General features: G+C 36.4%; 1 protein-coding gene across 2 annotated transcripts in view; it reads right to left on the reverse strand.

Moving 5' to 3' along the window:
• Positions 1 to 809: 809 nt before the first annotated feature.
• ZDHHC15 (zinc finger DHHC-type palmitoyltransferase 15) overlaps positions 810 to 13,368 on the reverse strand; it is a 171,381-nt gene continuing 158,822 nt past the window's right edge. For both annotated transcript variants that reach the window (XM_038587751.1, XM_038587752.1), the window contains one exon: positions 810 to 5,330. In XM_038587751.1, the coding sequence (XP_038443679.1) occupies positions 5,278 to 5,330 (53 nt within the window). In that variant the 3' untranslated portion in view covers positions 810 to 5,277. The remainder of the gene's footprint in view (positions 5,331 to 13,368) is intronic.

Here is a 13,368-nt window from a genome sequence, read left to right on the forward strand (position 1 = left end):
TTATAACATTAAAATGCATGTTATTATGTTTACACATTCCTGTATAAATCATTATTGTAGATCTTTATATCAATAAAATTTCCTTTTGGTCATCTCTGCCTTTAATTTTCTTAGTAACCTCTTCAAATAAGATTCTTGTATAAAAGTCTCCTCCTTTATGCCTTTTTTAAAATCTAGAAATAAATTAGTTGTCTTTTGTTTATAGTATTTGAATTTTTTTCACTCTAATGCAAATTCAAGTTGTTCATAGCTGATGCCTTAGAATAAATGAAATGGGATTTTCAGTTGAGATGTTTCAGGTCTTTACCTAAGCTAAGTAAGTACTATTTTATAATTATATTGATAACTTATTTTATATTTTATTTGGAATAAAATACTTTTTTTTCTGGTTTTATGTTAGGTCTGACCTCTATCGGCTGGGCTTCTCCCACATAATTCATGTTCTACACTATTATTTCATTGAGGTCAGCAATGACTGTTTCAAACTTCAACTTTCAATGCTTTGAATTTTTAATGACATGCCTTCTTTTTGGCTTATTGGGAGGCTTTTCTTCATTCTGTCTGAAAAGGTCTTTTTGTGCAGATGGTGCATCTATTGAGGGAAACTTCACTTGGAACTAATGAGGGTCTCTTCAAATATTTCTCTGAGGGTAATGTATAATTTAGAAGCAAGTGCACCATTGTGTTCTTTTCTCAGGATGATTGTATTCTTTTTTTCAGGTGACATGCCTCTGGAGATAATAAACTTAGTGTTCAGTGTAAGAAAAAATAAACCAGAGTTCATACCACCGTTAGTCACATACGATAAGCTCTTTCTTTTTCTTTTTACTTACTGCATCAACAGAGGGAAAGGCAAAAGACACAAGGCTGAGCAGAGACCAAACATGATCATGTGCCATTAGACTAGTCAGCTTTCTATCTAGAAGCCATTACTGCTAATTTCCCAACTCATATCCATGTAGGAACATAAGAAAGACTGAGCACAGGGAAGGGGTCTGTTCAGTAGGTATGTTACATAAGAGTCTACATACTTACACTGTATGTATGTTACAGAAAAGTCCCAGTCACCCTGGCAGTGAATAAACTGTACTGTAACCCTGTGAAATCAAGTGTATGGAAACTTACATCAAAATGGTCTAAAATTTTAAGCTTTGCCAACATTGTTTAACAAAACTATAATATACAAAAGAAACAATTTTATGCATATAGTTTTAATAAAGGACATAGTAAGATAAAGCTTGTTAGTATTTGTGGGTGTTTCTGTAAAGACACAGGATTTTAAGAATACCATATACAATAATTTTGAGCAGATTGGTGGAAAAAAAGATTTATAGCAAATTGACAAGTTCAGCTCACCTGCTGGAGGCCACAGTGCCTTTCTTTTTCTGGATCTCCAATACATTTCATATATTATCAAGGCTAAGTACCAGCTTTCCTCCTGTGTTTGCTGATTTAACCAGCAGGGTGACAGCAATTATTCATTGAATGCATCTTACCATATTCCTTTTTTTTCCATGCCATTCCCTACTAAAATTGTTTCCTAGTATATTTCATTCATTGTCCATTTTAACTCATTCTGCTGATGGCCACATACCAGCCTACTACAAAGAACAAATTTAGTAGTTTTAAACACTGTGCAGGACACAACCCTAGCCCTTCTGGGGAAACAAACAGCTGTTGGTTGCATGCTATTAGGAGCCACCTATTCATTATTATATTACATTGCATTCAAAAGACTACAACTTAATATGGTACATTATAGCTAAAGTTAAAGAAATGCAGATGTACCATACCCCATAAACCATTTTCTACTAATTAGATGGAAATCATAAATTTTATAAGAACATAGGTCTTGTGAAAGGGTTTAACAATTTTTTTTGCACCAAATGAGTGCCATAGCTACTCTGGGATTAGAGGTTTTAGAATGAATAAATGGAGTGTTCTTCACTTGCAATGAGTGTTGGACATTTTTCTAAAAGGAGAGGACAAAAAATCATTATTTAAAGTATTTGCTCCTGGTGACTAAGCAGCCTGCTTTGGGGGCAGTGTGTAGTGTACATATGTGTAGGCACACATGTATGTAGTATATGTGTGATGAGGGGTAAAAGGGATAGGCTTTGCATAACTGTTAAATTTCTATGAATTTCGGCCATGTTAAATTTCAGGTGAATGTCACAATAATGTACATTCAGTATTCTTAAAACACACCTGCTTGGGATTGTGCTTAATCTCCATTAACCTCAATGACTACACTTTGTGCAATTTGGCATAAATATGGGGAAGCACATTCTTTTCCCTGGCAAAGACAGCCTGAGATTGGGCTCTATGAGTACCAGAGGAGATACTGGCACTGGCTGATGTCATGTAGTGTGAAATATATGTGTTACATGGGACCAGTGTGGGAAAGAGACACATATTACATTTATATCACATAGAAAATAACAGTTGTTTAATTGCATACTTTTAGATTTTGGATGAAGTGGAGCTTTTCTAAAATGTGATCCTGCCCAAACTGCTCTCAATGTTCTAAGCTGTTCCCTGATAATTCCAGTACTGGGAAGCCAAGTCAGTCTAACAGTGCACTGGACATGATAACTGAGGTGTATTCTGGACAGCTATGTGCTTTTGGAGGCTACTTCTTTTTTTTTTTTTGCTCTTAATTTTTTCCAGATGTGCCATGGGGAAAATGATTTCTATGCAAGGACATTGTTGTAATGAATTGAGGAACTTAAATAATATAAACTCCGAAATAACAAGTCAGCAATGAGAGCATGAAAGAAAGAATGGAGCACACTGGTTTGCCTAGAAACACTGTTATGGTTCAAGTTTTCATTCCAGTCCTTCAATGAAAGACTTTTAAAAGCACTAGAGAGTTACATAGCACCTTTCAGTTGTAGGATCCCAACAATAAGTGTCTACACTTTGCAAATGGGGAATATGGGTACCCAAAATTGGAGAATGAGATCCCACAGAGGTAATTTGATAGGGCCTCAAGGAAAACAGGCAATAGAGCCAGATCAGGATACACTAATTATTAAATGACACTGTCAAATAATAGTCAATCAATTGGGGGGGTGTCTATGTACAGTAGTGAATACTGAATGATCTATGGATAGGGGTATTATCAGAATTTATAAATTAGCGGAATAAAGGTGCTGAGATAGGAATAGGGTTTATTTCTTCAAGCCCCCACTTAAAACTCATTTATTTGGCCCTTGAAGATGGTGTTAAGTCTGTAAGACATTAAACAATCAGCTTTGCATTATAGCTCTCCTGAGCTTTACCCTTTCAGTGCTTCCCTGTAGTTTCTTGACACTGTCTCTAATGACGTGATTTATATCATTGCTCAATGCTGATACGCTCTATGCATTCAAGGTAGTTATTGATTCCTTCCTGACTTTGAATCATAGTTAGAAACTACCATTGGCAGAAAATGATAGATGGGAAAGGAAAATATTTCTCTGAGGCCCACTGGCTGTGGAATTAAGTAATGGCCATATCTTTGGAGAAAGGTGCATTACTATATGAGTAAAAGGCAAGGTTTGTCCATTTTAAGACCATGTGAATGGCTAAATTAGCTTTCAAGAAAAACCTAAACAAGAGAGTGTTTTGGAGACAGAGAGAGGAAGAGGGAAAATCTTCCCACCTGAACATACACTATTTCACTTGTGAAACCTATTGTGTATAGTCTTCTAGGTTGCTTCTTAGCATCTGAGTTTGAGAAACAGTCCCTGGCCCTAATAGATTTTGTCATGTCTAGTATTCTCTCAAATGAAACACCGACACAATCCATTTAATTTATGCTAAAAGTCTTACCTGGCCCCAAATCACCTAGGAGATACAAATGGACAGGTTTTTTATTTCTTTAAGTAGCTGAATTTTTCACTTTCTCAGCTCTGCTGAAGCCTGAACACCAAATAGTTTGTGGTAGGTAAATTTTCTTTTACTCAAAAAGGTTTTAGTGGGGGATTACTTAGTAAACCTAATATCCTTCTAGAGCTCAACTCCTTAATATCTGTAAGATGCCTCTAACTCTCACTAATCTCTGTAAGAGTTGGGACTTCTACTGCTGGCAGCTGGGCACTAGAACACTGACTGAGAAATGAAAAACATCAATGCTCTTAGGTATTGTTATTATAAAGATTCAGCATTAGTGTTCATACTCATTAATTCAGGCACTAGGACTAAAAGAAAGGCTGATTATAAATAAATGCAGAAATGAATGTAAACTACCTTAATGGCTAAACTACCACTGAATCTAGAAAAAAAGAAAAAGAAAGTATTGGCATATTACTATTAGGTTATCATTATCTGTACATTAACCCCCTGTTGTGAAACCACAGATCTTGAGTGCTAATCATTAGGCTAATTTCAACTTTGAAACTTTACCCAATGAACAGTATTGTAATTAAACTTGAAAACTACCCTTAAGCCCCTTAACAAAATCTATGGTGCATGACTTCGGAGTATAGTTTTTCTTTTATCATAAGAACAATTCATATAGACAAAAATAAATCTAGGTAGCAGAGAAAATAATAAAAGTAACTGGAGAATTTTACTATAGCCTACATTAAAAGTCTTTAAAACACCAATACTTATGTTTAATAAAGTGGAAATCTGATCTGATCTTCTCAGTTAGTTGTGGTGCTTTCAGGAGCATCATACATTTATGACAAAGAATAGGCTTTGCATTGTTGTTCAATTCCCAATTTGAGGACCTTGATTATGGTATGTTGATTCTGCCTTTTAAATTTTAGATATCTGATATAGGGATGGTATTCACAGCCCAGCAAATATTTATATTGCTATTTAGGGAAGACAGTAGGATTGAATAAAAACCTTGTTTTTTTTTTAACCTTGATTTTCACAACACCACTGCAGAATTTTGTGTAAATATGCTGCACATATGCATGCTTATAAATGTACAGGCACACAAGTAGCAAACACAGTCATTTCCCCCTCAATACCACAAAGATCTTATAAATATAATTAATAGTCTTTCCAGGGGAGTTAGAGACTCCATGGAAGTCTTTTTGAATTCCTCTTTACCTGAGAAGAGGAATAAAAAGAGCCTCTGGAAAGGTATATATGTTACATTTAGGTTTTTACAGATTGGAGAGGTAAAATGAAGAAAGAGAGGAAGACTGGTTTGAATTAATTGCTACTAGATTGATGACTTCAGTTAGTAAACAAATAACTTGTAAAGTCCTGAAACATCTATCTGCGCAGCATGTTTGATGGAAGCTTTCAATCCACCATGGTGACTTATTTTGAAGATTAAAATGGTTCCCAACATTGAACTCTGTAAGCCTCATGGGAGATGGAAGGCCCTGGGAATGGAAAAAAAGAAATTCACAGGTGAGCTGAACAACTGTAAATATCCACACATTAACAACCATTGACAATAATATGCAACCATTAAAATTATATTTATGAATAGTATGAGTCAGCACTGGAAAATGTTAAGTGAAAAGAGTAAGATAAAAAATTATACATACACTGTTATCATTATTTTTAACCCAGAAATTGTATCTGAAACAAAAAACAGGGAATATACTAAATTGTTCAAAGTGGTGGGTTCATGGGTAATTTATTTTTATCTTCTTTACATTCTACTTATGCTTTCCATATTTTCTCAAGTAAATAAATAATCACTTGATAGCACAAAATAGTTATTTTTGAAATTCACACGAAAATAACATGAGCTTTGAAAGTGGGCAATTCTGAATTTGAATTCTAGCTTTGCTATACTTGTTTATCTCTGTGACTCTGGATAAATAACATCAATGGATCTTAGTTTCTTCATCTGTAACATAAGCACAATAAAATCTACCTGAAACAACATCTGCCATATAGTAGGCACTGAAGTAGCTATTATTAATATAAACTTTCTGGAAAACAATTCAGCCATATATTTTAAGAGTCTTTAAGTTCATACCAGTAATTTTGCTTCTAGGATTCTATCCTAAAAAATAATTATAAATGAGAAAAAAGATTAATATTCAATGATATTATTGATAGCCTTATTCATAATAGTGAAAAATTGGATAAAATCTTAAGGTTGGAAAGTTAAAAAATTGATTAAATAAACAACAGTACCTTGATATAATGTGAAATTACTATTGGTGTTAATGAGAAATGCAGAATTCAAAGCAATGCAATATGAGCTCAATGATTAAAAATATATTCATAGAAAATATTGGAATATTCATAGAAAAGATTTAACATCAGTTATCTTTAGGTGGTGGAATAGGTGATTTTAATTTTCTTCATAGTTTTTTCTTTTTGTTATGCTTGATATACCTTTAAAATTAAGTCTAATGTGTTTATTATAAAAGCAATTCATATTCATCACAGAATAACTGAAAAATATAGAAAGGAATAAAGAAAAATAATGACCTATAACCTCATAGACTGTTTTTCATTCTCTCTCCTCATCATTCATTCAACAAATATTTATTGCATACTTAACACATGCCAGGCACTGTTTAGGGACTGGCACTAAAATGTGAACAAGACATAGTCCCTGCTCTCAGGGAGCTTACAATCTAGTGAGGGAGGCAGAGAAGTAAATAATTATAACACAGAATAAAAGTGTTCTCATAATGTTATTATGGTAGCATCCAAAAGGGATATAGACCTCAGCTATGTAGACCTCAGCCAGTGATGTACCTGAGTAAATGATATGGAAGCTGAAAACTGGAAAATAAATATTATATAGCTAGATGAAGGAGACTGGTATGGAGGAGGTAGGACAGTGCTGAGAAAGCATGCCAATCATGGAAAACAGCAGGGTTTATGTTTGAGGGACTGAAAGCAGTAGAGTGTGGCTCAAGCATAGGGTGTGGAAATAAAACTAGTGGAGAGGAAGCTTCAAAGTTCAGAATTCTGGGAGATGAACCTGGAGAGATGAGCAGGAGCCAGATCATGAAAGGACTTGTAAACCATGTTAATGTGTTCAGACTATGTTGAGGCCAATGAAAGTCATTACACAGATTTGAGTTTTTAACATCATTCTAGTTGCAATATGGTGAATGGATTGGATGAGGGGCAAGATTGAGGCAGGGAAGCCAGCTAAGAGGCTACTGCAGCAATAGAGGGGACACATGATCTGGGGTCATGGTAATTAGTATAGAGAAAAGTGCACAGCTTCCAGAGATATTTAGGAAACACAGTCAACACACCTTGGTGATTAACTGGATATGGGTGGGAGATGAAGGAGTGGGAACAAAACAGGAAAAAGGTTTTGGATGAGTGAAGTTGAAAGGCATTTGGTTATTCAGGTCTAGAGTTCAGGAAAGAGTCCTGGGTTGGAGAAACATATTCAGTAGTTGTTAGTGTGTGTGTGTGTGCACAGTGTGTATATATAGCATATATATTATATACATTAATTATATATTACATACATATACACACACTCTTTAGCCAAGGAATGGATAGATTTCCTAAGGACTAAGTAGATTAATGTGATGATCAGGAAAAAAACTTGGTAAAGTTTGGGAAGATATTATTTTAAGGAGGAGATCTCTGATGGTGGGGGGGAGGGAAAGAAATTGTAGAAAGTTTCAGAGAAACATGACAGAACTTAAATTTTTTTGCTTTATTGTTTAGTTTTTAAATTTAAATAAAGTAAAATTAACTTTTGTTTGGTATTATGAGGTTTTAGACATGCGTAGAATCTCATAACCACCATCTCAGCATACAGCTGTTATTTTCATATACGATTCTTTTTATTTTAAAGATTTTATTTATTTTTTCATGAGAGAAACACACACACAGAGAGAGAGAGAGAGAGAGAGAGAGAGAGGCAGAGACACAGGCAGAGGGAGAACCAGGCTCCACATAGGAAGCCCGATGCGGAACTCAATCCGGGGACTCCGGAATCACGTCCTGAGCCAAAGGCACACGCTCAACCGCTGAGCCACCCAGGCATCCCTCATATACAAATTTTGTATAAACATATAGGTTTTCATTCTAGGGAAAATATACAAGAGTGGAATTACTGGGTCATATGGTTTAACTTTACAAGAAACTTTTAAACAAAACTATCAAACTGTTTCCCAGAGTATCTGTGCTATTGTGCATTCCCACCAAAAATGTAGGAGAATTCAAATTATTCTGTCAAGACTTGGAATTATCACTATCTTTTTAAAATTTATCCATTTCAGTATGAGTGTAAAGGATTCTCCTTGAAGTTTTAATTTGTATTTTCCTAATGGCTAGTGATGTTGAGCATTTTTTCTTGTGCTTTTTTGGGGAAAGTGTCCATTCAAACCTTTTGCCCATTTTTTATCATGATGTTTGTTTTCTTATTTTTCAGCTTTTAGAACACTTGCATATTCTGAATACAAGTCCTTTATCAGATACGAGTTTTGCAAATATTTCCTCTCAGTCAGTGGCTCGTCTTTTTATTTTCTTAACAGTGTTCTTTTGAGAAAACATTTTAAATTTTCTTCAAGTCTAATTTGTAAATTTTTCCTTTTATGTATTTTACTTTTGATGTCATATCTAAGAACTTTGCCTAAGTCAAAGTGACATAGGTTTTCTCCTACATTTTAAGAGTTTTATAGTCTTGAATTTTACATTTACATATATGATCCATTTTGAATTTTTTATGTTGTGAAGTGTACATGTTGCAGTGATGTCTAGTTGTTCTAGCACCATTTGTTGAAGAGATTGTAATTTTTACCAGTGAATTACCATTATATCTTTGTGTAAAAACCCATACATCATCTTTATGTGGGTCTATTTTTTAAAAATTTTTATTTATTTATGATAGTCACAGAGAGAGAGAGAGAGAGGCAGAGACATAAGCAGGCTCCATGCACCGGGAGCCGGACGTAGGATTCGATCTCGGGTCTCCAGGATCGCGCCCTGGGCCAAAGGCAGGCGCTAAACCGCTGCGCCACCCAGGGATCCCTATGTGGGTCTATTTTTGTATTTGATTTTTTTCTGTTCCATTGGGTCTTTTTGCTGCTACCACATTGTATTGACTACTGTGGAATTATAGTATGTCTTAATATTGGACAGATAATGTCTTCTGACTGATTTTCTTTTTCAGAATCTTTCTGGCTATTGTAGTTGCCTCATTTTTCCATATAAATTTTAGAATCAGCTTGTCTATATTTACAAAAATCTTGCTACAACTTTTTAAAAGATTTTATTTATTTACTTGAGAGAGAGCAAGAGTGAGAGAGCAAGAGCAAGAGAGCACAGAGAAGCAGGGAGAAGCAGACTCCCCACTGCGCAGAGAGCCCAGAAGCCTGAGATCATACCTTAGCTGAAGGCAGCCGCTTAACTGACTAAGCCACTGAGGTGCCCCAAGCCTGCTACAATTTTAATTGGGATTGCATTAAACCTGTATACCAATTTGGGGAGCATTGAAATCTTAACTATATTGAGTCTTCTGACTCATGAACGTAGTACGTCTCTTCATTTATTTAGGACTTCTTTGATCTTTTTCATCAGAGTTTTGCAGATTTCAGCATACAGACCTTATATATAGTTTGTTAGATTTATATCTAGCTATTTAATTTTTGGAATTATCGTTTTGGCAAATATTGTAGGTGGTACTGTTTTTTTTTTATTTTGGTTTCCCAACTGCATTGCAAATGTATAGAAACACAATAGATGCTTGTGTGTTTATCTTGTGTGTTGTAAACTAGCTAAACTCACTTATTAGTTCAGAGTTTTTGTAAATTCTTTGAATTATCTATGTAGACAATCATGTCATCTGCAAATCAAGATAGTTCTATTTTTTTCCAGAATGCCTTTATATTTTTTTCTAGCACTATTGCATGTGTTAGGATTTCATTATGATTTGTGAAAGGAGTGATATGAGAAGTTGTGGTTAATAGAAAAATTACTGGTAAGAAGGTAAGTAATGACGATTTTTCAAGCCAATTTAGGCTGAAGATAACAAATGTGTAATCTCAATTGTGTTATTTGTAATAAGTTACAATCAGTATTTATAATCTGTTGTGTTATTTTTGTAGTATTTCTCAGCAGCCTTGATATAGGAATAGAGAAGGCAAATGGATTGAATCTGGAATTTTTTTCTGGCTGAGGCAATGGAGTTAGGGAGATAAAAATATTGGCAAGAAATGCCATTTGCAACAACATGGATAGACCTAGAAAGTATGATGCTAAGTGAAATAAGTCAGTCAGAGAAAGACCAATATCATATGATTTCACTCATTTTTGGACATTTAGAAACAAAACAAATGAACAAAGAAAACAAACAAAAAAAACCCTGGACTCTTAAATACAGAGAACAAACGAGAGGTTGCCTGAGGGAAGGTTGTGAGGGAGGGGTGAAATACATAAGGGGAAACAAGAGCACAACTTACCTTGATGAGCATTGAGTAATGTATTCAAATGAACCACATTGTACATCCAAAACTAATTAACACTACTTTATTATGCTTCAAAAAATATATTGGCAAGAGAAACTGAAGGCTCTCTCCAGGCAAAGCTGGGAGTAACCATGTAAAAATTTAATTTTCACTTATTTTTTGTTACATTTTCTTTCAGTGTTTTTCTACATAGACAGCTATATTTTAATACTTAAAAGTTTAAATTAAAATTTAAAATGTAATTTTAGAGTCCTTTCAAGGTTTATCCATGTTTTAACATATATTCTTTTGGTTGCCAAATAGTATTCACTTGTATGGATATGCCACATTTATTTATCTATTTATCAGCAGATAGACATTAGAGTTGTTTCCACATTTTGGCCATTATGAATAATGCTGTTGTAAACATTTATGCACAAGTTTTTGTGTGGACATATATTTTCATTTCTCTTCATTATATACAAGGACTAGAATTTCGGGGTCATGTGGTATTTCTATGTTTAACATTTTGAAAGACTGTCAAACTGTTTTCCAAAGTGATTGAATCATTTAACACTCTAATCAGCAATGTGTGAGGTTTCTGATTTTTCCACATCATTGTCAACACTTGTTATTTTCTGTCTTTCGGATCCTAGTGGACATTAAGTGGTATTTTGTGGTTTTGATTTGCATTCTTCCAATAGCTAATAATGTAAAGCATCTTTTCATGTGCTTGTTGACCATATACCCATGGAGAAATATCTAGTCAGATCCTTTGTCATTGTTTTAAATTGGATTTTCTTTTTATTATAGAATTGTAAAAGTTCTTTATATATCCTGCACACAAGTTTCTTTTTTTTTCATAAAATAATTTTTATTGGTGTTCAATTTACCAACATACAGAATAACACCCAGTGCTCATCCTGTCAAGTGTCCCCCTCAGTGCCCGTCACCCACTCACCCCCAACCCCCACCCTCTTCCCCTTCCACCACCCCCACTTCGTTTCCCACAGTTACGAGTCTTTATGTTCTGTCTCCCTTTCTGATATTTCCCACACATTTCTTCTCCCCTCCCCTATATTCCGTTTCACTATTATTTATATTCCCCAAATGAATGAGAACATATAATGTTTCTCCTTGTCCGATTGACTTACTTCACTCAGCATAATACCCTTCAGTTGCATCCACTTTGAAGCAAATGGTGGGTATTTGTCATTTCTAATGGCTGAGTAATATTCCATTGTATACATAAACCACATCTTCTTTATCCATTCATCTTTCGATAGACACTGAGGCTCCTTCCACAGTTTGGCTATTGTGAACATTGTTGCTAGAAACATCGGGGTGCAGGTGTCCCAGCGTTCCTTTGCATCTGAATCTTTGGGGTAAATCCACAACAGTGCAATTGCTGGGTCATAGGGCAGTCTATTTTTAACTCTTTGAGGAACCTCCACACAGTTTTCCAGAGTGGCTGCACCAGTTCACATTCCCACCAACAGTGCAGGAGGGTTCCCTTTTCTCTGCATCCTCTCCAACATTTGTGGTTTCCTGCCTTGTTAATTTTCCCCATTCTCACTGGTGTGAGGTGGTATCTCATTGTGGTTTTGATTTGTATCTCCCTGATGGCAAGTGATGCAGAGCATTTTCTCATGTGCATGTTGGCCATGTCTATGTCTTGCTCTGTGAGATTTCTGTTCATGTCTTTTGCCCATTTCATGATTGGATTGTTTGTTTCTTTGGTGTTGAGTTTAGTAAGTTCTTTATAGATCTTGGAAACTAGCCCTTTATGTGGTACGTCATTTGCAAATATCTTCTCCCATTCTGTAGGTTGTTTAGTTTTGTTGACTGTATCCTTTGCTGTGCAAAAGCTTCTTATCTTGATGAAGTCCCAATAGTTCATTTTTGCTTTTGTTTCTTTTGCCTTCGTGGATGTATCTTGCAAGAAGTTACTGTGGCCAAGTTCAAAAAGGGTGTTGCCTGTGTACTCCTCTAGGATTTTGATGGAATCTTGTCTCACATTTAGATCTTTCATCCATTTTGAGTTTATCTTTGTGTATGGTGAAAGAGAGTGGTCTAGTTTCATTCTTCTGCATGTGGATGTCCAATTTTCCCAGCACCATTTATTGAAGAGACTGTCTTTCTTCCAATGGATAGTCTTTCCTCCTTTATCGAATATTAGTTGACCATAAAGTTCAGGGTCCACTTCTGGGTTCTCTATTCTCTTCCATTGATCTATGTGTCTGTTCTGGTGCCAGTACCACATTGTCTTGATGACCACAGCTTTGTAGTACAACCTGAAATCTGGCATTGTGATGCCCCCAGATATGGTTTTCTTTTTTAAAATTCCCCTGGCTATTCGGGGTCTTTTCTGATTCCACACAAATCTTAAAATAATTTGTTCTAACTCTCTGAAGAAAGTCCATGGTATTTTGATAGGGATTGCATTAAACGTGTAAATTGCCCTGGGTAACATTGACATTTTCACACACGGGGGAGTATCTTCTGATTCTGTATACTTTAAGTCCCTTGACTTGCCCTGGAACTTGTCAGTCTAGCTGGTCTTCTGGGGGAGGGGCCTGTTGTGCTGATTTTCAGGTGTTAGCACTTGGGCGAGCTGCTCTGCCCCCTGCCGGGTGCAGGGCTCAGTGGGGGTTGTTTACCCTGTGAGGCCCCTGGAGGAACAACCCCAGTGGTTCCTGCAGCTCTGGAAACCTGGATTCAGCTCCAGCAGGAACTACTCCGTCTGCAGGGCCTGGAGGCTGATCTGTTCAGCTCCGGGCAGGTGCGTCCTTGCTGTCCTGGCCCTCCCGGCCTCTGCCTGTCCGGGGGGGGGGTGGTGGGAGGCCGTATCCTGGGCTGTGTCCCGGCGCCCTGTGCTCCCGGTCTGCGCTGTTGGATTCGCGCTCCCGGTGGCGCAGCCCCCTCCGCGGAGCCTCTTCCTCCGCCCGAGCCCCTCCGAGCTGCTCCGGGCCAGGCAGCCCCCTCTGCAGAGCCGCCGCAGGAGCCCCTCCGAGCAGCTCCGGGTCCCGCCGTG

This window comes from Canis lupus, chromosome X (assembly GCF_011100685.1).
Source record: "Canis lupus familiaris isolate Mischka breed German Shepherd chromosome X, alternate assembly UU_Cfam_GSD_1.0, whole genome shotgun sequence".
Lineage (NCBI taxonomy): Eukaryota > Metazoa > Chordata > Mammalia > Carnivora > Canidae > Canis > Canis lupus.